The 26,116-nt window shown below is 42.6% G+C and overlaps 1 protein-coding gene across 7 annotated transcripts in view; it reads right to left on the reverse strand.

The window, feature by feature from the left end:
• Positions 1 to 26,116, reverse strand: part of LOC116938357 (histone deacetylase 4-like) — a 189,608-nt gene that overhangs the window by 86,989 nt on the left and 76,503 nt on the right. For 6 of the 7 annotated variants that reach the window (XM_032945507.2, XM_032945502.2, XM_032945513.2 and 3 more), the window contains 3 exons: positions 7,075 to 7,286; positions 2,689 to 2,902; positions 888 to 1,005 (listed from right to left, as the gene is read on the reverse strand). In XM_032945507.2, the coding sequence (XP_032801398.1) occupies positions 888 to 1,005; positions 2,689 to 2,902; positions 7,075 to 7,286 (544 nt within the window). The remainder of the gene's footprint in view (positions 1 to 887; positions 1,006 to 2,688; positions 2,903 to 7,074; positions 7,287 to 26,116) is intronic. The other variant, XM_032945478.2, reaches the window with a different exon arrangement.

Consider the following 26,116-nt stretch of genomic DNA (forward strand, 5'->3'; position numbering starts at 1 on the left):
AACACAAGTGTAAGGCATGCGGTACAAATCACAAAAACACAAGACGCAATGCGGCAGTGATGACAGAAACATTTTTTGTAAGTTGTTTTGTGGATGTGTGGAGAGCCCTGGGAATGAAGACGTTTCTGCGTGCTCTTTCCATGTTTCTAAGAGGCGACCGCATTCCTTGACAGGGGAGCCTCGAACAACATTGGCAATCAACTCATGGGAGGGTTTTGCTTTGTACTGAACCTAAACATACGCAATCCATTCTAAGTTATGAGAATCCACGTGGAGTAGTTTTGGAAATTGATCGTGAAGAATCTCTGTTTTTTCTGTTAGCGGTACACAGACTGCACACGTAACGCATCGACGGTTGCCCCACCAAGATGAAGATTTTAGCATTGGCACGTAAAACGTTACGGGATGTATATTTCCAGATTGTGACCTGTGGAGATTGCTATCCTCTTGCAGCTGTGCATGGCTATTACTGTGGAAATAAGGGGTTTGCTCGACAGAAAAGGTGTAGCACCGCTAGCACCACGACTGTGCGAAGAGAGCCACATGATGAGAGAGAAAAAAACATCCTTGCAAAGCATATTTTTTTTAGTCACAACACCCTCACATTTAGGATGCGTTTAACTCAAATAGCAAACACTGCTTGATTAATAAACATAGTACCCTACCCAATAAGTGGCATAACATCAACCCTAAATAGTCCCATGTTCATAATACGTTCTCCGACATTTTTAACATTCTATATTTCACATGAATGGGAAAAAAAATTACTTGAGCCGAATGAACCATTGAAATACAATCAAATACCTCCAAAGATACGTACAAAGAAGCCCGCGAGAAAAGTACCAATGTTTGCATGCGAGATTAGAGAGTGGTGGGTGGGCAGGTACCAGAGTTTGTACTGCTGAGACAGGGGTATGCTGATCGAGCCTCCAGCCGCCTCCCTCTGCTTTTTGCTGAGAACAAACTCCTGTAGCCTCTGCTTCACCTCGGAGCTTGCCACTGCACCTGTTCGAAATATCCAGCGTGATGCGACGGCCGGTCAGCACCAAAAAGCGTGACTAAAGAGACCTCAACCCGAGCAGTGACCGTGCAGAGCAGCGCAGTGCACGCCTATCGCTCATCGCGAAGGGGAAAAAAATATGGTCGTAAAACACGTGCCTAATTTGTAACTCTCATTGAGCCGGGCTTTAATGTGGGGCTATGTCTAATTCGTGTGAAATGCTCGAAAAAATTGCTCTTGCAGGTGCGCGCTTGTGTGGAAGACCTGTCTGTAAAAAAGAAGCAGCTAAATTCAAGAAAGAAGCTACTTGTTTTAGCCGATGGCTCAAGCTTGAATAATGATGCGTTACTGCAGCTATCTGGAACGTTCTTCTTTCTGATATTTGGAAGCCACTGGAGCTGTGCACTTTTAAAGCTAGATTCAAATCAAATTTTTAATATCACTGTTTATGCATGTTTAATTTGTTGTCCTTCCCCCGCACCTCCAAATTAGCACGGTTAGCTACGTACGGTGTGAAAAAGTTCAACATATATACTTACAATATTATGTGATTACCACAAGATAATGTGAAGCATAATACGACAAGATAAAACAAATTGACATTAAAAAATATATATATTTATGAAATGAAACAATTATAAGGTTAAGACACAACTTGAAAAGACAAAAGTGTGAACTTCAATTATTATTATTATTACACTTGCAGTTGCATGTGAGAAAAAGTGCCAAGGTTAACGCAGACATTTACATTATCTTGCTCTGAGTAATTAAAACAAAAATTATTACGTAAAAAAATAGACTTGTTAAAAAAATAGTAAAATAAAAGGAAAATAAATGTATATATGGAGTACCGGATTAAAATTGTTTACATTTAAATAATGAAACATTTCTTTATAATTAATTAAAATAAAAACCTTCACATTTTCAGGGGAGGGCCGAATTATTGACGCTTTAAAAGAGTCACAACAAAACAGTCCGAATTCTAGTGACAGTGTCCACAAACCAAATCCCCAAATATATATTTCAATAAAAAAAATAAAAAGAACATGTACAACATTTGCAAATGGAATGCATCAATTCATAAATAAAAGTATTTGCATACTTTTAATGATACTCCAGCTATAAATTGAACTTTTGACCGCCCGTTGTATAAGTGGCAGTGCTGATGCGGTGACATGGGCGAGCATTATCAGTTTAGCTGCTTGTGGCGGAGGTTCACGGTTCGAGTCTGGCGGCCAGCCTGGTCAATACTGTGAGCGCATTCACCAAAATATACGTCGTGCCATCTACACGACGGTGGACGTCACAGATCCTGTGTCACCATTTGTAAAAAGATGAGGCCGTGAGTGCTGGAATCACGGTCCAAATTTGCCGAATAAAAATAAAATTACCTGCGAATTACTTAACTGGATAAAATCACATAGCAACACCGCCTCCTACAGGAAGACTGTGTATGTCCGTGACGCATTGTGCCACTATGAAAACCTCGTGCGCGATAAGAACACCAAATTAACACATTTCGTATATTTTTTTTTTATTGTAAAATAGTCGACCGCGGGACGGAGGCTCAAGTCAGGCTGAGTGCATGAGAAATGTGCTATGGTGAGAGTCTGGTGGGGGGGGGGGGGGGGGGGCAAGGGGTGTGTGGGGGGGGGGGGGCAGCAGAGGAGACAGGGAGCTCGACTTGCCTCGCTGCTTTGGCAGCCCAGTGTTGGCGTGGCACTGGCTCTCTCGCCCACGCTCCTTGTTGCGCAGCACCTGCAGGTGCTGCTCGTGCCGCTGGCTCTCGAGCTCCAGCTCGAGCTCCAGCTCCCGCTTCTGCTGTTCCAGCCGCTCGCGCTCGCGCCTCTGCACGGCCAGCAGCTCCTGCTGCTTCTTGAGCGCCAGCACCTGCTGCTGCTGCTGCATGCACGCACCAGCGCCGCGGTAGAGCGCGACAGCGCCGGTGACATCCCTGCCGATTCGAGCCTCCGCTACGGAGCTCGAGTTTAAAGACTCGCGCGGTGTAAATCACAACGTCGACCGAATTGGTGTTCCTCCTCCTCCTCCTCTGTGTTCGAGAGGCGATCGACAAAAAGGAAATAATGCCCGACGCAAAATAATCATGAGCGTCGCCGTGGACGAAAATTAGTCATGAAATAAATAAGCGGTCGACACGACGCCTTCCCTTATCCGTCTCTTCGGTTAAATGTTGTTTTTTTAATGTGGAGGGACAGATATGGGTAGGTGTTTGGGCTGGGACACACTGTGTTTCCCACGTAATTGTTTTACTCAAGCAAATGAGTTATTGTCTCAGTCTCTTCATCACCCTGCACTGACCAGCATGGTGAAGTATGTTCAAACAACTCTAATAATTGATATGGTAGTGGGAGCCCTTCATCCAGTAGGGCATGACAGGGTATAAATTCATGATGATGATGATTATTAATACATTCCAATGATTATTTCTTATTGATGTGGACTCACATTTGTAATACATAATACAAATGTGAGCCCCACTGTAATACAAACACACAATTGCATCGACCAGAATCAATTCCATACAACAAAAGGCCACATTTTAAGCAAGCCTAATGCATCCTAGTATGGTCATTAATTGTACTTCAAATGAACACAAATATTGGCTCTTCTTGTAAACACATCGACTACCAATAAATGCAGCTTTCTGTAAAAAAGATAATGTTCAGTTCACATAAGCCATCACTACAATCATCACGAACAAATGTGTGCTGCCAACACATTGTATTTACAGTTATATTTATTGTATGTTGGACCTATTATGCAACATGTTTATTCACATTTGACATCTTCTTGCCATCGGCTCTGTACTCCACCACCTGTCTCCCTATCTGTAACCTCTTAATCTGGTGCAAAAAACTACTTTACATATATATTCTTGGTTCTTTCGATAAAGTCACGTAGAAGGGAAACAATAAAATAATAAAAATATAAAACAATAAAATTCTCACGACGTTTCGACTGCAACACAAGCAATCATCATCAGGTGTGAAAACCACAACAAGAAAATTTCAAAAAAGTGGCGGGTTTTTTTTACGTTAGCACCACGGAGAGAGATTTGACAGTTTGTTCAGATGGACGAGTCCATCTATTTTGATTTAAAGCTTTCGTGACTGCAGGGATTAAAATTCTTTGTTCTTTCGGTAAAGCCACGCAGAGGGGAAACAACAAAACAACAAAAATACAAAACAACAAAACCCTCACGACGTTTCGACTGCAACACAAGCAACCATCATCAGGTTCTTGTTGTGGTTTGTGGTTTTCACACCCGACGACGACCGCCCGTGTTGCAGTCGAAACGCCGCGAGAACTCCATTGCCTTACACCTTCATTATTTTATTGTTTCCCCCCCCCACGTGACCCCACCGAAAGAACCAAGAATACGAGTCCATCTATGTTCGGAAAAGAGGAGGGGGGAGACGAAATATAATGGATGCGGTCTGAAAGCCACCTTAAGCGTGACTTTACCGAAAGAACCAAGAATATGAATCCCTGTAGTCACGAAAGCTTTAAATCAATACTTTACATATATTGAACACGTGCCCATAATAGCCAAATATCTTGCTTTTACTATGCAAATAGAAATATTTATTTAAATTCTCACCATGTTAAAGATACCCTAAACAAAATATTTGACGACTCAATAGACTAATTATCAACTACACTTCAAACGACAGTGTTCAAGGATGCTCGAGCCTAGTACACACATTTAAACTCAACTGAAAAACGTTTTATTCTACCAGGTAATGCCCACTGAGCTATATATCTCTTTTCAGAAGCGACCTGGCCACAAATGATAGCTCAACGAAGTGGCTTATCACGTGGAAATGTATAGCAGCTACCTACTCTAAACGCATGTTTCTAAATGTGGAAGGAAAAAAACCCAGGTACCCGGAGAAAAATCCACATGACCACGGGGGAAATATACAACCTCCAAATATACAGCAGGCGTCAGGGTCGAAACCATAACCTCCTGTATACCAGGCGAGGTAGTTAAGATCTCACCACCGAGAACACCCCATTTAGTGGTAGTGATGAAAAAAGCCAAAACAAATTATATATAAGACCAGCTTCTGTGCATCTCCAAAATACATGCAATACAAAATATTTCAGCATGCTAAGTGAGAAGCACATTCATTCCCTACATTATTTGCCAAGAGGAACTGACTGACAGTGCTTACAGCTCAATTGAGTCTCTGACAAATGCGCGTGGCACACTCAATAACCTTGGCAAATAATTTAGCCCTCGTTGAAACGGTTCTCAATGAATAGATCTGCTGGTTAATATCGTAACGTTGGCATGTTTGTTTTTATCTTGCAGGGGTCGGGCCTTCATATTTTAGACTCACAAGTGGATGTGTGTATTTAAGAATCGACGCTCTAATACAAAACAGCAACTAGAGGCTTTTGTCAACGTATATCAATTGTGGCAGTGCCGAGCATGTCGAGCTGAACCCAAACTTCCTTCTAACACACGTTGGTGCAAGGGGCAGTTCTGTAACCCACAATTACTAAATAAGTATCTCACCAAAGAGATAAATTATTTTTCCATATGCATTTAGGATTTGAAACAGCTTGGTGTCATCTATGTTTTGTGAAATTAACATCACTAGGTGACTTAAATACAATAGCAGATGGTCACATAAGTATGTTTCTGGAATCTCCACTATGTATATGGCTTAAATATTTATTTGAGTCTTCACGAGCATATTTCCATATTCTCACAACATAAATAACAGCACCTAATAAAAACAATGATGACTGCAAAAATCATTCTTATCTTGCTTGTGGAGTTCCATGATTGGAGATGATGTATGTATTGTATGGAAAAGGCCATGATGAATAATGAATAGTTTAAGCAGGACGTTTGAAGGAGAGATATTGCATTTTGGGCCAATGAAATGTTACATGGTGGACAGGCCACAGGCATTTGTTAGGGAAAAAACATTTGATTTGACATTTCTTGTGCCTTGAAAAACATAATAACCACAGCGGCAACATAGCGTGAGCATCGGTCAAATAAAGACAATAGATTATTTATAGTCTTGTCCTTTGAAATGCTTTGCATGGAATAAATCGTCAAATATACCCATTCTGGGTCAGTCATGTGTCTCTTCAGGGACCAGAATCCCCAAGGTTGCATTAGTCAGAAAGCAAGAGGCAAAACAAAAGCATTTCAGACCTTAGCAACGGAGCCCCATTCCTTAAGCAGTCTTGAATAAACCAGGTTTATCACGGAGTGTCTTTCAGAGAGAATCTGCATACACGAACAACTGCATAACGTTTAGCAGGTGTCCATAATGTTGCAATAGAATTATACTTCTTACATTCAATTAAAATAATCGAACACTAATAATCCTATCACTTGGGAGAGGTGGTGCTGTCGTTAATGCACGGCCTTTGAATGCGGGACACTACGTTAGATTCCTTATCACGGTTAACATCAGTGGTGAGCACTATCCAAAATGATCCTGGGCCCTCCGTTCACTGACTGGCATTTACAAGTGTGGTTAAGTATGGCCTAACTACTCCCGTGACTGAGTTCTATAATTGAGTGGTACTGAGGTGGACAATTTGCCTCACAATCATAATTGCGGTCGGAAATTGAATAATAATTAAAATGTATAAAGCGTCTTAAAAAATTACTTCTCAGGGCGCTATGTGAATTAATCCATCAGCCCTTCAAGATCAATACAAAATTTTCGCCATTCTCAGAGAAGTTAACAGTGGTAGTTCTATGATTTGACTGACCCGTCATAGGCATGTAGAATTTCCACCACTGTGGCAGAACCACCAGTAGAGAGGAGTCCCATACGATGCTGATTTAATAAAATCAAAGGCTACTGCGTAGGTTTTCACGGTTGCCACGTACGATTTTCCAAAGTTTTTTTTTTCCTTCTGGACTCTAATGCGGTGGTTGTTCGGCATGACCTCCAACGTTTCACTCCCGGCTCCCGGCACGTGGGGCGAGACGTCCGACGTCGCGCAGAACCGCACGCGGCGCGACCCCGAAAACAAACAAAAATGACAGCTCAACGAAGGATGACCTCGCGCACCTTGATGTAGTCATGGAGCTGAGCCTGGTGTTGCCGGGCCAGCTGTTCCTGCCTCTGCTGGAAATCTGCGAGCAGCAGCTGCTGCTGAAGCTGGTGCTGCTGCTTCAGCTGCAGCAGCTCAGTCTGCAGCTGCTGCTCACGCGCTGCAGGGTCCACGGCTGGCATCGTGGCCCCGGGCTCCTCGCGCACCAGCGGGAGGGAAGGGCCCCCGTCTGCGCCAGCGACGCAGTGGCACGGTAGTGGCCAGGGGAGAGAGAGAGAGAGACAGACAGAGATGAGACATGCGAATGAATGGTATGGTCAAGCATGGGTTCCTTCGGGAAGCGTGCGGCTATGCGATACAGTGCAAACAGCGGGGCATACATCTGCAAGTAGGCCGAGAGAAAGAGAAATCCTATCCTGGGACAAAAAAAGTTTTAAAAAAAGGTTTTTAAAAAACCTATATGTATGTTGAACTTCTTTTACACCGTACGTAGCCGACTGTGCCAATCGTGTACATATTGCAACTATTATATGGTGTGTATGGTATACAAAGACGTGGCTTCGAGTAAAGCTGAAATTGCATTGTGCCTGTATAACAAGAAGCCTCCATTAACTATAATGCTCATAGATGTTTAACCAGTCCAGCTTTTGAATGTCATGAGGCAAAGGGAAACACATTTGTGCCATCTTTTTTTTATTTCATATTTGAAATCAGTGTTTGTATAAAAGTGAGTAATGTGTTATAGATAGTTATACATGGCACTAAGTTAGCTATTCCAGTCCAAAGTGAAATTTGTACTAATGCTCGCACAGGCATTCAAAATGCACCTGTTTTCAGATCATCCATGACGAACTCACATAAACAAGGATCGCACAGTACTGCCTGCAAGATTATACAAGCTGGAACGTTTCAATAAAAATACACGTGTAAATACACCTCATGTGCATTGATAAAGGGGTAACAGATTAATTCCTACATTGATCAAATTCACGACGCGCACACAATTGAAATGAAAATGGACGGGAGGATAAATTAATATCAGAGAAAAGTTAAAAGGTCGACAACACCCGTGCCAACATGCAGAGTGAGTGCATTCCAGAGAACTTGAGCTGCGACAGAGAAGCAACGTCTGCCTTTTCTGGTTGGAAAGACGGTGCTTTGCAAGGCGGTGGGAGGCCACTTGAGGCAGCCTGGAGGTTATGAGATGGAATGTACGACGAGACGTCGGCAGTTAACTGGGCCGGTTGACCCAGGACGCGTGTTTGTGCTCTGTAACGGAGGACAGCGACTTTGTACTTGATGCGTCGTTGCACTGGAAGCCTGTGAAGTTTATTCAGAATGTCTGAGGTATGGATGAAAGGGTCGTTGTATAGTGCTGAGCACTGAGCGGGCGAGCTGGTTTTGAATGCACTGAAGATGCTTGAAAATTGCATTCATAGGAATGTCCGGATTAAATTTAATAGGGGCCTGGGGCTGTTATAACAGCGTTGGGGGCCCGTATATGTATATTCCATTTATCAACAAAGATTCAACAAAGATTCGTTCATGAAGCCATCCATATAAACAGACATGGACACAATTTCAACCGAGAAGATGGGTACAAACTCAGCAATCACTGGAAGGACGTTATCAACGAGTTTAAGTCATAACTGGCTGTAATGTTTCCATTTTAGACCTGGCAGCCCTTTAATTGGTGGAAGCCCACCACCAGGACCATCACTACCAACAACTACCATCACCTCTAGTAGCTCTAGCAGCAACTTCCCTTACATTAACATTAGCTACCCCATCCATGCTGCTGACACTTGGGCTATGACCATTTTTAAAACCTTTATAAACAGTTTGCCTTTAGAGGCTCACCCCCTTTTCCTGATGACGACCGCTTGTGCTGCGATCGAAACGTCGTAGTTTTTTGGTATTTTCTTTGAACCTATCTACGTGACTTTACTGAAAGACCCTAAAAATATGAATTCTTGCAGTCACGAAAGCTTTAAGTCAAGATTTATATTCCATTTGTTCCCCTTTCTGTTTTTTTTTTTATATAACAGTGAATGTGTGCATGCCTGATGCCAAACACTTTATTGTTGTTTACTTTGGTTATTTCCTTTCTAGATGGTGTTTAAATGTCACGTATGAATTGTAAAGCTAAAATGAAATTAAAACGAATGAAAGCTAATTACATTTTGGCATGTAAGTGCCAAGTAATACACATAGTGATGCTATGGTCTTAATCAACAAATTACCCACAGGAGTTATCATCATTTATCATCATTATAAATAAGCATACATTTTTTGGAGGTCCTCAAAATCTGAGACCCTGGTCTGCAAGTCGCTGAAGCCCCTGGCGCTAATCTGGCCCTGTTCACAGGGTGTGTGAAACGGTCGTGCTTGCAAGTGTAGATGCAATCATCACACTTGTTTTGTCATGCAAAAAGGGCAATCACTGCCTTTAAAATTGCATGATGATCACGTATAATATAAATGGAAATGTGGTTCATTCATCTGAGAAAAATAGCCAGTACGGCCGACACAAATTGCCAATGCCATTTTGTCTTAGTATTATTATTCAAGTTATTTAAAACATAATTTAATGATCCTTGCACTCATGCCATATTATGGTTTGTTTTATTTCAACATTTATTACCATAGCGTGTACAATAAATGTAGCACTACATTGGAGTATGAAATAACACACAAAGGCAAGTGCCCTATTGTGCATTAACCATTATATTTGGAGTAATTTCAAAAGGATCAGTCAATGTCCACAGTTGGGCTGTAATAAAATTAACCCTTTGGAAATTTCAATGTGAATAAAAAAAGACGACAGGCCAAACTGCGAGCATGACACGACAAACCAACCTTCCCACATTACAACGTGTCAAGCCTTAATAAGCAGTGCCACTGGAAAAACAGCACAAGCATTAACAGCCTTTGATAAATTTAACACTGCTGCAACAAAGATTATATGGACATGAAATCTCTAAACCTGCAAAATGCTGAGAGATTTGGCTCGGCTGAAATGTTTGCGCCGCTTGTTATAAGCACAGTGCTCCGGAAATATTGTGGAGATGAACGTGGAGTTTTCATTGCAGTTGCCTCCAGGGCTTGCGATGGTCGACCTCAACCAAACATAGTTGGATGCGCAGTCGGGTTTAGTTTTCCAGAAGACAGGGTAATATTTAGTGTAAAAACAACAACTGCACCTGACGTGGAAGTTGGGAATTGCAGTCACAAGGTGTGATTCCGATTGCCCACTCTAGAGAGCTCACACATTTACGAAGATCGCAAAAAACCTGACCTATGGTCAACACAAATCAGCAGTTGTAAGACAAACCAGAGCTATTTCAGGCACAAAATACACGTTAGCTCTTTGCACGATGGCTGGAGGCTGTAACTAAATGTGTTATTCAACAGTGACCCAGTGCACCCAAGATTGGACCGTGAGCAACACGGAAACATTTTAAAGGGATCCTTACAATTTGTATAGAATGTATAGAGCAGTACTTCGTTTAGTAAAATTTAAACAAAAAAATTCCATATTACAAAAAGAACACTTTTAAAATATAATGTTGTTGTACATCTCCATATCAAAATGTTTAGCGTACTTCCCGACATGCAAAAAAAATGAATTTTGCCATGTGGGTACTTTACAGACTGTACACCATGCAAAAATTATAAAAATGCACTTTTGTGGTGGGGTTTTTTTTGGGGGGGAGCTAATTAATGCATGTATTTTTTTGCACGGCAAGTGAGCTGTTACGTAAAATCTGTCAAGTGACCCGCGCATGTGTAAGCGTAACGCATTGTAGTGTAGTGGTTAGCGGTGATGATTATTTCAACCGGTCCTGTGCCTCCCCTAGGACGACTCAGCCTCAAACGAGTAACTGGTGTGGTGTGTGCCCATCGCCATTGGGGAGACAAAGGCGGCCGGGCGTGGTGAATCTAAGTCCCTGGCGAAGCCGGGTTGTAAAGCTAGTTAAACCATACTTCAAGAAAATGAATAGCTACTGAATCTACATTGCACTTATGTATAACACGTTATTAAGTCTGTAATGCTTATTTAACACCACGTTCCATAAAACAATCACAACATATTGCGATTTGAAAGAGTACTCTGTTTTTTTCGGTAAAGTCACGTAGGTATAAAATAAAATAAATCACGACGTTTCGGGCGCAATACAAACCAAAGAGTATGGATTCCTGCAGTCACGAAAGCTTCAAATCAAGATTTGAAAGAGTGTTCTGTTGACTAAAAATTAACTACGCATTTTTGTTTTATTAAAACGAATAATCAAGATGAGTAAACATCTATGTATTGCAGAGATTGATTGACAATTAACCTCTCAGAGCAACATTGCAATTTGCATGTGCTCAGCAATCGGGGTATTTGTCTGAGAGTGAAGGTAGATCCTGACTCATCAGATGCTAATTTGGTCATAACTGTCAGTTATGTGTGGAGGTCACTACATAATTGGCACGTGAAAAAGTATATTAAACATATGTTGGAAATATATGTGATTTACTTCTATACTTAATGAACAAAGGAACAAGTATACGCAAATATAAATAATAACAACATATTTTGATGGTCATTGATTATACACGCTGATTTTTTATCTACGGGTCCATGCAGATTTTCAATACAATCATTAATCCATCGTTTTATTGAATTTAAAATTAGATTAAAGAATAATCTGAAAATCCAGTGGAATGTGCACATATTCATTTGCAGCATATTCATTTGCAGCGCTTTGAACGGTTACAATGATGCACAAATCAACAGGGCATTGAATACCAAAACCAAATCATATAGCAAGAGCATTGAAACTTCCCAAGTAATTAAAGCGATCAAAATACCATACATTGCGGGAGTAACTGATAAACTAGCCAGATGTTTGGAAAAACAGCACATAAAATACATAAAATACAGAAATTAATATCTGGTATAAAAGATGTATTACCGAAACTATCAACAGGTGTGCCCACTGACAAAGAAATGATCAGTCTATAATTTAATGGTAGGTTTATTTGAACAGTGAGAGACAGAATAACAACAAAACAATCCAGAAAAACGCATGTCAAAAATGTTATAACTTGATTTGCATTTTAATGAGGGAAATAAGTATTTTCTCCCCTCTCAATCAGAAAGATTGCTGGCTCCCAGGTGTCTTCTATACAGGTAACGAGCTGAGATTAGGAGCACATTCTTAAAGGGAGTGCTCCTAATCTCAGCTTATTACCTGTATAAAAGGCACCTGTCCACAGAAGCAATCAATCAATCAGATTCCAAACTCTCCACCATGGCCAAGACCAAAGAGCGCTCCAAGGATGTCAGGGACAAGATTGTAGACCTACACAAGGCTGGAATGGGCTACAAGACCATTGCCAAGCAGCTTGGTGAGAAGGTGACAACAATTGGTGCGATAAGTCGCAAATGGAAGAAACACAAAATAACTGTCAATCTCCCTCGGCCTGGGGCTCCATGCAAAATTTCACCTCGTGGAGTTGCAATGATCATGAGAACAGTGAGGAATCAGCCCAGAACTACACGGGAGGATCTTGTCAATGATATCAAGGCAGCTGGGACCATAGTCACCAAGAAAACAATTGGTAACACACTACGCCGTAAAGGACTGAAATCCTGCAGCGCCCGCAAGGTCCCCCTGCTCAAGAAATCACATATACATGCCCCTCTGAAGTTTGCCAATGAACATCTGAATGATTCAGAGGACAACTGGGTGAAAGTGATGTGGTCAGATGAGACCAAAATGGAGCTCTTTGGCATCAACTCAACTCGCCATGTTTGGAGGAGGAGGAATGCTGCCTATGACCCCAAGAACACCATCCCCACCGTCAAAAATGGAGGTGGAAACATTATGCTTTGGGGGTGTTTTTCTGCTAAGGGGACAGGACAACTTCACCGCATCAAAGGGACGATGGACGGGGCCATGTACCGTCAAATCTTGGGTGAGAACCTCCTTCCCTCAGCCAGGGCATTGAAAATGGGTCGTGGATGGGTATTCCAGCATGACAATGACCCAAAACACACGGCCAAGGCAACAAAGGAGAGGCTCAAGAAGAAGCACATTAAGGTCCTGGAGTGGCCTAGCCAGTCTCCAGACCTTAATCCCATAGAAAATCTGTGGAGGGAGCTGAAGGTTCGAGTTGTCAAACGTCAGCCTCGAAACCTTAATGACTTGGAGAAGATCTGCAAAGAGGAGTGGGACAAAATCCCTCCTGAGATGTGTGCAAACCTGCTGGCCAACTACAAGAAACGTCTGATCTCTGTGATTGCCAACAAGGGTTTTGCCACCAAGTACTAAGTCATGTTTTGCAGAGGGGTCAAATACTTATTTCCCTCATTAAAATGCAAATCAATTACTAACATTTTTGACATGCGTTTTTATGGATTTTCTTTTTGTTATTCTGTCTCTCACTGTTCAAATAAACCTACCATTAAAATTATAGACTGATAATTTCTTTGTCAGTGGGCAAACGTACAAAATCAGCAGGGGATCAAATACTTTTTTCACTCACTGTAAATGTTATGTTGGGCAAACAGGACGAATGATCAGCACGAGACTAAAAGAACATCATAGAAATATTAAATTATCCCAAATACAACTGTTAGCAGTAGCAAAATACGCGTGCCAACAAGGACACTCAATTGATTTTGATAATCTTGAAGTTTCGTGCAAAACTAGCTACTATTGTCCTAGACTAATTAGAGTATCTATCAAAATTGAAAGAAATCAAAATAACTTTAACCGTTCGGATAGCTACCGCCTTAGTGCTGCGTGGAAGCGAATAATCAAATAATACATTATTTAACTGCATGCCTACAAAGGGCAGCGTACTTCAAAAGGGATTACCGTTGGTAGGGCTATTTTAATAAACACAATAGACAGGAAGGACAAGTTCAAAGGGCTCGCATAATGCACATGCATCATGTACGTTGCATCAGTAATCCCCCATCCACCCCACATTGTGCAAGAGTGCAGAAGCGTGGTCACCACATCTACGCCTCTATATAATGAACGGAACAGTAAGGCTTCTCCACAAATCTGGCTGTCGCCTGATGAAGCTAGTTGTAATTACTGGCGAAACGTCGGAATCAGATTGTAAATGTTGTGGCTTGGCTCTCCAACACATCGGTGTTGCTGTACTAGTGACGAATTGGCATGTTCTGTTTGCGTTACAATCCCTTACTAGTTGGCTGTGTCGGGTGGTGGCGGGTTTTAACGACACATTTACATATTTACGCGATTTAACCCAAAAACCTCTATCATGGATGATATTGGTCGCGAAAGCCTACGTGTTAAAGTGTTGATATTGCATATCGTCCTTTCCAAATCCATTTAATCAAGCCCATTATTTCAGACCAGGTGACAACCATGCCAGGTTAAAGACATCCTTTGCAAGGGACACTTGGATGTATACCTAAGACTCCTAATTGGTGGACACTTGCTCCTGTGTTGAGCATAATGTTTACGTGCTCATCATTTCACATCGGCTGCATTTTGCCACCTTCTTCGCAGAAATCTAGAGAGGCGTGAAGAGAGACGGAGAGGATGGCGAGAGTTGGAGACTGTGCCTGTTTACCACGTGGGGTAACGACGAGGAGTTCGTCTTTAAAAATAAAACATTTTGTGATGCGAGCTGTCGTGAACAGAGGCACACAGAGTTTCGGAGCAGGGAAGAGAGTCGGCAGGAGCGAATACCACTGGGTAGGCAGTGATGAGTACCATTGGGTAGGCAGTGGCGAGTACCACTGGGTAGGCAGTGATGAGTACCATTGGGTAGGCAGTGGCGAGTACCACTGGGTAGGCAGTGGCAAGTACCACTGGGTAGGCAGTGGCGAATACCACTGGGTAGGCAGTGATGAGTACCATTGGGTAGGCAGTGGCAAGTCCCACTTGGTAGGCAGTTGTGAGTACCACTGGGTAGGCAGTGGCAAGTACCACTGGGTAGGCAGTGATGAATACCATTGGGTAGGCAGTGGCAAGTACCACTGGGTAGGCAGTGGCGAGTACCACTGGGTAGGCAGTGGCAAGTACCACTGGGTAGGCAGTGGCAAGTACCACTGGGTAGGCAGTGATGAGTACCATTGGGTAGGCAGTGGCGAGTACCACTGGGTAGGCAGTGGCGAGTACCACTGGGTAGGCAGTGGCAAGTACCACTGGGTAGGCAGTGATGAGTACCATTGGGTAGGCAGTGGCAAGTACCACTGGGTAGGCAGTGGCGAGTACCACTGGGTAGGCAGTGGCAAGTACCACTGGGTAGGCAGTGGCAAGTACCACTGGGTAGGCAGTGATGAGTACCATTGGGTAGGCAGTGGCGAGTACCACTGGGTAGGCAGTGGCGAGTATCACTGGGTAGGCAGTGGCAAGTACCACTGGGTAGGCAATGGCAAGTACCACTGGGTAGGCAATGGCAAGTACCACTGGGTAGGCAGTGGCAAGTACCACTGGGTAGGCAGTGGCAAGTACCACTGGGTAGGCAGTGGCAAGTACCACTGGGTAGGCAGTGGCGAGTACCACTGGGTAGGCAGTGGCGAGTACCACTGGGTAGGCAGTGGCAAGTACCACTGGGTAGGCAGTGGCGAGTACCACTGGGTAGGCAGTGGCGAGTACCACTGGGTAGGCAGTGGCGAGTACCACTGGGTAGGCAGTGGCAAGTACCACTGGGTAGGCAGTGGCGAGTACCACTGGGTAGGCAGTGGCGAGTACCACTGGGTAGGCAGTGGCGAGTACCACTGGGTAGGCAGCGGTGAGGAAACGCCTCGAGATCGTGGTATTTTGGCACCAATGCTCGTGCTCATTTTTGAAATAAGATAAAGTTTAAAAACATTGATTTTAATGCAAATATTTGAAAGCACTTGCAAATTAGGCACCAGAAAAAGGAAAAACGGTGTGTTTTGTTCCATTGCTGCTGCAACAGTAACTTGGGCGACCTTAGGTTCACCTTATTTATTTATATACTATTCATATGATTTGTCCAAATGTCACGTCGAATGTCTGTGGAATAATATCCATAATCCTAATGCAAATGTCTTGACAGACAAGGAGCAAATATTGCTGTTCGGTAATTAATTTTATGGCACATGCGATAACACCTGCAGATACATTTTTCACCTAAAATTGCAATTAGACGAGTATAGTCGTGTAAATTGTAGTCGTTATCGTGTGAAGAAATGAAAGCGGCATTTAACACCAAAAATAAACGCTCCAGTTGCAGAAACATTAAGTTGCATCCAATCATTAGGTTTCCCAGCATACGACTATGAACTTCTGTAAAACAGGCTCACTTCCAGAGAATGTTACGTGAGAAGATGGGGTTATGCTCTCAAATCGGTGGCGGATCTAAAAACTTCTCACAGGGGGTGGGGGACGAGGGTGATAGAGGAGGTGGGGACCCCGATATTTCAAGACTTTTAAATAGAGCAATAAAATATCAATTTTCAGGCTCTCAAAGCCGGTTGCGATCACGCCCGTCGCCCTCCTCCCACCCATCACCGCCTTTTGATATGCCTCTGTGTGAAATGTTAAACATTTTTAAATTTTAATTGTGGATAAATTTCCAGTGATTTTTTTATTTTTACAAAAGGATGTTAGCTCCTCACACATTGCACGAGAGTGCCTTTACTTCAGTGTGTTTACCCCCAGACCATCGGCCTACACTCACACAAAAGGCCATGGTGAAAGGGAGATGGGGCAATGTTGGTCCCGTTCAATGCAGAATGCATAGAGCACCGCTTTGAATGTCAAGAGCAGACTGGTTTACCCCCTGTTTGTAGACAACAACAACACAAAACAAGCAGCTTTTTTGCCGCGTAAAAGATTCGGAGGGCGTGATGAGGCACTCGTTTGACGATGCCAGGCAGGCCCGGACACACAGCTCGCTCATTAGCGACGCCGATGCATGCCTGCATGCGCTGCAGTAAAATGCTTCGGGCAAACATAACCTGGCATGATCTCGCCGTTTAGGGTGCCTTTTTAAAGAGGGCGAGGAGCCACAGGTCACCCAATAACTGCTTTGTTGTGAACTCTATTTCTCATCTACAATGGGATTTAGTTTCATCTCCCTCCCTTTGGTGATATATTACTCTTGTGGTACCTAAAAAAAAAATATATCCAAAAATATAGCCTTCATTCTTCAACCATGAACAATATTTTTTAAGTGGTCATATATATATAATTATAAAGTAATTTGCGAAAGTAGAGCGTGTAATTTAACATTGGATGTTATTATATCAAAACGTATATAAACAATTGTAAATGAAAACAACCTTTAAAAAAAAACCCCGTGACTTTGTTGCCAGCCCACTTGATCATCCTTAACTTCACTTTGTGCCTGAATAAAGGCTGCAGAGAGGTGCTGGGTAATGACACGTTGTTACTTCATCGTCTCGTTGCCTTCGGACCATCAATCTCAGCTGGAACTCAGGCCGCATGTGGCAGAAACCTCATTGCCTTGCTTTGGCCACATGCGTGCTTCTTACAACAACAAAAAAATCCCTTCTGAGGTATTGCAGCATTAGGGCTGTTGAGGGAGGCCAGGGAAGGAATGGAGGACTCCACACAGTGCTGCGGTAATGCGGCAGCGCGGATCTCCTTGGGGGATCCTGTGAGCAAAATAATAAAGGCTCTGGATATCCCCAGGAAACAGGGCAACGCTGTTACAGCCACAGCTCAGGTTTCTCCCATCACTTAAACAGCCCCTGAGTGAGAACACTTACCCCTCCAGGAAAGAAACCAACAATGCCGCACGTCTGTCCAAGAGCTGTGTAAAACAATTGAGATGAAAAAAATATAAAGCTGATGGGAAAGGGCTCCTGGCAAGCGTGACCGCCAGGTCGATGTATTGATAATGTGCAATTTTTGTCCTTGGAAACACGGACTATAAATTAAACGAGATACTCACAGAGTTTATGCTTCGGATGTGCACTTGTTCAAGCGGTTTAGTCGGTCTAAGAAGCAGATATACAGTAAATTATTGGCAGCAGTTTGTAAGCTCCTAAAATAGACATGTGAGTTTGAACACGAGCTCAAGTGTATTTCACCAAGGCATCACATTTATGCGTGTGCATTGCAAAGAATTTAAGTTTAAAACATGCAGCAACGATTTGTTACAAAAGCCTATAAGCAGCCTTCATACATCTTTGGAAGCTTGCTCCCCACAACATACCTATACCATCTGCCAGGTCTATATATAGATCATCGCATGACAGCGGATCTGTAGCTTATAAATAGACTTCGCATGCATTACACCTTCTGCCAGAAGCAGCATAATCAAAAACCCTGTATGCAGCCTTCATATGATATGCAAGTTAAATGAATGGAATGTAAACAACCTATGATCCTATTTTTATCACTGGCTCACGTGAACACTAAACAAAACCCACAGCACTGAATAATATATTGAAATGCAAACAAACCAGGGAAATCATTACATGTCCACGCGTTGCATATCTGTCAGCGTTGCCTTCAAAATAGGAAAGTTAAACTTTAATTGTCTTGTGTGAAGCATCCAGTGAAATCTGGACGAGCTGATGTCATTTACATTTTTCTGGCGTTTCAAGAAGCTCTCCCATGTCCCATTGCCCTCTACATCATATGGCTGCATCAAGTTACCCATCTCCAAAGCAAATAAAGATATGTTATACACACCCCGGAGCCGCGCATACATTTTGACGCTGCCACTTAGGTGCTTGAGGATATTTGTTTTCAGATCATTGAACATCGCGCACGTTTTTTTTTTAACCATGTGCAAGCCGTCACCGAATGTAAACAGGTAGAAAACATGAGAATCGGCAAACGGACTGTAAGGCTGATATGGGAGAGCCCCCTTAGAACAGGCTTTACAGCCCAGCTTCCACCGCACATCTTACAGCGAATTATCCCATCACATCAAGGGGCACCGGTCGTTCAAGGGGAAGATGAGACTTCGCTTCAAAGTTGCGAGCTGTCCGCGCACCTAAATTATACCTCGGCAATTTACACACAGACGTGTCACTCTCATCAGAGATCCCATCATAAGTTATAGTCCGAAGGTTTAGAAAAAAAACACTTGGCGTTACGTTCTTTTCCAAACGATGTCACGTAAATGTGTTTTTTTTTCTGCGGTGGAGTGTACCGCTGAATGCTGTGTGCGCTCCACCACAAAACCAACGAATGTTTTTTTGTCTCAGATCACAAAAAAATGCTTGCAGGGATCTCGAGGAGGTGTCGTATCGGTACCGGCGTGGCACGCTGAGTCAAGCTTAGTCGGGCCTATATAAATGCGCAAACCGTATCACAACTTCAGGTGTTCTTGTGTGAATGTGACCCCGGGTAGGGGGGGGGGTGCCCACACCGATATCCACTGCGCTGGCAAAGTCACGCGTGGCAACACACACCAGTTTCCCAGAAATGACGCTTCCACAAGGTTAATGTTATTTTCCATCCCAGCTGTTTCCACCTGCCTCGGAACGCGAGTCACCGCGAAAAAAAAACATCTTTATTGCTCTTCCCCTCGTGTGACTGGGGCCATTTAAAGAACCGTTAAACATGCTAAACCCTCGTCATTAAAAGCTGCTCTTAAAAGCCTGATACACGTGTGGATGTCTTTGTCCCCTGAGCAATGGTCATCACTCATGTTGCACTTTCAGCCGTACCAGGCAAGGATCACCGCACGTTACCCTGCCGAAGGATAGTTGTTGCACCTCGTTTGTTTGGTGCACCGAATAAAATGCCGATGACAACCAGCGGCATGGACTGGAACATGCGCCAAGAAGTCTGTTGTGACAATCAAGAAGACAAGCATTTGACTCTGTTGGCATATTTCATCCTCCTTCTCTACTCCAATGTGTGGCTCCGAGTCCGATCTCGGATCAGGTTCACGATCGCACTCACCACCTTCAGAATCCTCTGTGGGCTCATCCCTTGCCCACCTCTCCCCCTCTCATCTCAACTCCCTCGTACGCAATCTCCGCTCCAGCAACCCAAAGCTTTCTCTTTCAAGGCCCACAGGCAACTGTTGCTCATCCATAAAATCCTTATTTGGCAAACTCTGCGCTATACTTAGCCAATTTATTATCCCCATTGCGAAACCCAAGGTGTCCATATAATTGCCTTTTAAATAGCCCCAGAACAAGAATAGGTGACGAAGCATTTTGCCTTTGCAGCACCGATGCTTTGGAACAACCTTGTTTCTTCCCTTCAAAATCGTAAATGAAATGTACGTTCCGAAAATATCCTGAAGCAGAAGATTAGTGCCGGATACAGCCATATTCGTAAATGTGATTTGTAACTTGAATCCTTACCTGTGTATCGATGGTGCAATGTTAACGAGCCATTTTTTTTATTGAGGGACTACTTCTGTGCTATCTTGGTGTGGTCTGGGACTATTTTTGTTGTCGTGTTTTGCTGCCTTGGCCAAGCTTGACATCGGACTCATATAATACATTTATTTATTTATAACCTATATTTAGTGACTTGCTTAAGTTTTTTCTCTATTTTGCACTCCAATCGTTTTTTTCTCTATCATTTGCTGTTGTAACTCGCTGGCTTCATAGCTCATCGGATTCCTCGTCCGGTCTAAATAAAGATTTCTGATTCTGCTCAGTGGGGTGTCGTGCATTCTCCTCCACTCCCACCACCGTCTCCCTTCTCCCAGTGATCCTCCGTATTGACTCCCTCCTACCCCTTTTCTGTTCCAGGCACAAGATCTTCCTTTTTCCCTCTGACGATGACTCTCTCTCTCTCTCGATACCAAATAAACATGCCCACTTGTTTTTTTTTCCCGTAAAGTGTCCGGAGATGAGCACGGATGGCTACGTACGGTGCTAAAGAAGAGAATCGTCAAATAATCCATTGTTTAAACGCATGCCGAAACAGGCCACCATACATCAATGGGGAATCACCTGTTCGCAGACAGTAACATGTACTGCTATTTAATTGCACGCAAACGACAGGAGGGACAAGAAAAATGTGCATGCATAATGCGTGTCGATTACCATATGAACAACCCAACCGGCCATGGATACCCACAGTCATTTATATGCATTCATTAATCCCCCCCCACTCCCCACTTCGCTCAAGAAGGGCTCACAAGTGACGTCATCACATCTACCCCTCTATTTAAGGAACGATACAGGAGGATTTCTCCACAAATCTGACTGTCGCCCGATGAAGCAAGTTGTAATTACTGGCGAAACGTCGTACTCAGATTGTTCATTTTGTGGATTTGTTTTTCAACACACCGGTGTGCTGTGCTAGTAAAGAATTAGCATGTTATGTGTACGTGACAAACATTTATATTTACGAGATCTAACCCCCCCCCAAAAAAAAAACTATATTACATGCCGTTGGATTTAGACGCTGTATAACTACACACTGTTGTATTGTTGGCATTGGTTATGCCTCTGTGTGGAAGAGGAAGAAAACAATATTTTAAACCAATGACGACATGCACAAGTTGAAACGGGGAACTTTTCCTGTCACCACTGCGCGACAACCGGTACAAAATGCACTGTAACGGATCCCATATTAAACATTAGGGGAATCAAACTTTAATTGCATGCGCGAAGCACTCAGCAATTATCTTATGAACATCCAGCTATTTGTGCGGCTGTGGTCAAAAGAAATGCACGTGGATAAAGAGTTGGCTTAATCCATTTATAGTTGTGTTAAGGTGTGTATTTAAGCTATTCATGTTCGTGTTACTGTCAGAATTACAATGAATTAAATTTTTAAAAAGCATGTTAATTAACCCCATCAGTTTCAAGTGCTTGACTAATTAGAAGGCTGTAAACGGCGCAGTGGCCAGGTACGATAACAATAATGATTAATAATTAGGAATGCTGGCGCCATCCTTCGATCTCTCCTCCTTCACTGGGGCACAGATTCACTCTGCCGTCTTTCACTGCCAACGCCTCCATTTCAACGAGTTCCTCTTTTATGTCCGTTTTGGAAAATTACCTCTGCCACGATCATTATTCGTCTTCACCGTCATCTCTGTCATCCGTGGATAATTGGGATGAATGTAGCGCCGCGCTGTCTTTTTTAGCTTCTCAATATTCATGGACGGAACGGATAACAGATTAATTTCGCTACTCCTTCCCGTTATCTGTGATATCGCGAATAATTTGGATACAGTACCGACCTACAGATCAGTTGAGCCCCCAGAAATAGGTATCAGTTGACCATATAAATGAAACACAATGCCATAGAAAGTATGCTGTCATCTTCATTTGTTCATTTTAAGCATATTCTATTCACGTGCTATTTGCAAACAAAAAAATAACAACCATATGTTATACGTTATACACGGATGGTTTACTAACATCTGGTTTACATAAGAGGCAATTTTTAACTTGCCTGACCGCAATATACTTTTTAGGTAACTGTCTGTTTGAGTTTTTTCCATTAAATATAATTACAGTGTTTTAAAACCAAAATGCATCAAGTGGGTATCTAAGACCATCATCAGTGAACACAGAGTGGGTAGGCATTACACGTAACTGTTCCATGGTTACTTTAAACAATTTTCATGTTGCAGTGTTTGCAAAGCAAATTTAATTTCAGCCGATCATTAGAATAGCTTCTCGAGTACTTAGAATGCCAACGAGACCCCTTTTACTTCATGCAATAGAATACAAAGACAAAGATCCCCCATAGAGCTTTAACAGACTGTAGGGGCAAGTGCTGTTAGCGAGCACCTATGAAGGCCAGAACGGTACACGAGGGGGTGGGTGGCCAGCACCACGCCCGACCGCCTTAGTCTCCCCAGTGGCGATGTTTACACACCGCACTAGGTACTCATTTGAGGCTGAGTCGTCCTAAGGGAGGCCCAGGACCGGTTCAGATAATCGTCACTGGTGTTGGCCGTGAGCGGAAATCGAACCCGGGTCGCCAGGTTCATAGCGCAGCGCGCTAACCGCTACACTACCGCTCCCCACACAATAGAATGCACATACACGTACACATACACGTACACGCACACGCGATGCAGTGCTGACTGACCCTCAAAACTGAGGTTCCACAACGAGGCGCATTCCAACATCTCCTTCAAGCCATATCGTGGCTGCCTAAAATATGTTGACGCGAGCTGAATTGAATGCCTCACAATTGTTTCTGTGGGGAAAATATTTTCAACGGCACAAGTGTAATATAGTTTGCCACTATTAAACGCATAAAACAATGGCTATATTAAATAAGACATAAAACACGTCACTCACAAAACCTACATTCTATTGAGCTTCATACAATTATAATTGGGGGATATACTCTTTTGGTTCTTTGGGTAAAGTCACGTAGGTATAAAATAAATTAAATCACGACGTTTCGGAAGCAACACAAGCGTCCGTCATCGGGTGGAACAGCCACAGCAAGAAACATTTGCTGTAGATCTAAATTGGGGGATAGTTCGCTCCTTACAAGCAGTTACGTAAACACTGGCTTTAAAAACAGAAGCTAGAACGCTTGGATGAGGTCATTTCAAGACTCGTCATCGTTTGCTTCATCTGCCAGTCTCTGGACAACCATGACCATAGCCTGACACAGATGCCACGATGCTTCTGCGGGTTACGTGTCACTTATTCCTGCTCTCATAATGCCCTTCCATTTAAACGTACGAGTGATTTAGCTCCCCGGGTGTGCTTTCATGCTGTACCACGTGTTCTTCATCGTTTCCCTCCACTTGCTGGGAGTTTCTTGAAGAAGAAAAAAAGTGAATAAGCTCGCTCCCCGGCACGCACGTGATGCCGCTGACAGCACGCGAAGTGAAAAGTCAGGCATAACGCAGAACACCACCAGAATGAACAAAAAACGGATCAGATAACTATACGGCGCGAGTGGTAAGAACCTGCGCAGTAGTGTGATTTGTATCAGTCCACCTTCAGAACATTATCTGCTGTGAATTTTGGGAGAACTTGCGGTATATTTTCATATTTATCCACCGCTCTTTTTTTTGTATCCGAAGAGACATTGCAGCAGAGGGCTACACAAAAGCCCAGTGGACAATCTGTTTCTGCAGCGATTGTGAGGTTGGACATGTTTTAACAAGATACCACCACATCTTTGTGCCATTTCCAATACTTATTTCGAACAAGACAACGAAATGAATAACTTACAGGGAACCAAAATTAACTCAACAAAGTTGGTTCACATGCTACGCTGCTAAAAATATATAATATAAGGCCTTAAAGTTTGGTGATGGTTGCTTGAAAGCTAGTAGCCAGCTGCATATACACTATTAAGGGTATTATTTTGTCATTTAGACTAATATAGGGATAATTACTTGATTAAAGCTGCAATTTTTATTTATTTACGTTCTTTCCCAAAATGTATCTAACAAAAGTCTGTTTTGTGATTGAAATATACTGCACATTTGTATATGTTTTCTTTCGGAGTTTTCAAAAATAGAAATGGCAAATAAAAAAATTACTCAATGTTTTTGTTATATTTAGTCATTTCCTATTGATATCATAGAGGGGTCAATTTAATATATCTATGTTGTAGAAAAATCAATGTCCAAAGCACACCAATTACCACAATGCTTTGGTACAAGTGCTCTTGTACCTTTCAAGCCAGTGCTGATGGGCACATATTTTTAGCTGCTGACGTCAAAGCAAACAGAAATAAATGGGGGGGGGTCACATCTCCAACTGTTTACAAGTTGGGTAATTTATAGCAGCATGGTTTTTTTTTGGAGTTTGTACCACCAGCTCATGTTGATTCGGAGATGGCTTGTACCTTGAGCCGGGCAAGTCTGAGCCCTTTTGAATGCTACCAGAAACTCTCGAACGCGTAAAAAGTATGTTTATTTTTGAATGCTGTGACCGCCTACTCCTGTCGAAAGAGTAAAAGGGGTCCAAGTAATGTGTAAGGTCAATCCAGTCATTGTGTGATGAGTGTCCATTCGTTAATTTATGTACAGCGAACAGGTATTACATTATACTCATCAAATGTGGATGCTGGCTTTGTCAGTCGCAAAGACTCACTTACAAAGCGATGACTCTTAACGCAACCAATGAATAGCACAGCATGTGTTAGAACATGCATTCTACCCGTTAATCTCTGGATGGAGCAGGTAATTTTTGTTCAATGTAAATAACCTAAAAATACAGAAATAATGTACTAAACGGAATCTGTAATACGCTTTAATTTGCACAGAATCTGATTATGAATGTCCCGTGTATTTTCATTAAAAAATTTGCAACGAAAAAATGTCAGAAATCAAAGTATATTAACTCATCTCATCAACAGAAGTCTTGTTTTCCTAAAGATTCTTTTTTTTACAAAAACATATTTTCAGTAAGTAGTGCACGTTATTAAGTTTCATTAAAAACCAGGGACAGAAAATTCATGCATAAAATTCATGCATATGCATGAATTTTGTATTTTTTGTCCTCGGAAATATTTAATTGGCACTAATCGCCTCGCAATGCGATGACGTCACATGTAATGATGTCGTCGGTAGAGGAGGCGCTCGCATGGCACGTGATGTTGAGCGATGACATCACGTGCAATTACCTCATCTCGTTATGTCACGCGTAATTACGTCATCGACTTAGCTGACAAAGCAATTCATTTCAGCTGTGGTTTTTATGGCTCAGTTTTGGGCAATCCTTGAATCAATTTGGTGAGTTTCATGTTGGGTACGTCCCCGGTAGCCATGCAAGCGTATAGCAAACGTTTGTGCATATTTGGGTCATCATTACGAGAGTTATCACGTGTATTTAATTATATATAACTCCGTGTAAAGTGGCTGTTTCACATGTATATATCTGATAGTGAAGATGGAGAATCGGATAGGAAACGACTTTCAAAAACAAAAAGACAGAGAAATATGTTACCAAAAAAATACATCTAAAAAAAACAAAAAAAGCTATTAACAAAAAATAAGGTGTTTCTAACAAGCTAAAAAAAGATATAGGTGTGGCTGCAAAGGCATGCTTGACAAGCTCCTATGTGAACAGAGGTGCAAATTGTCAGCCTCAAGACTTGAGTCGCTTCAGCCTCACGACTAAGATGTAGCTGCTCCACACAGCAGTGATGCAGCCTTCATCAGGAGACT

The sequence above is a fragment of the Petromyzon marinus genome, chromosome 4 (genome assembly GCF_048934315.1).
Source record: "Petromyzon marinus isolate PM22_M1 ecotype Great Lakes invasive population chromosome 4, UKy_Petmar_22M1.pri1.0, whole genome shotgun sequence".
NCBI classification, from domain to species: Eukaryota; Metazoa; Chordata; class Hyperoartia; order Petromyzontiformes; family Petromyzontidae; genus Petromyzon; species Petromyzon marinus.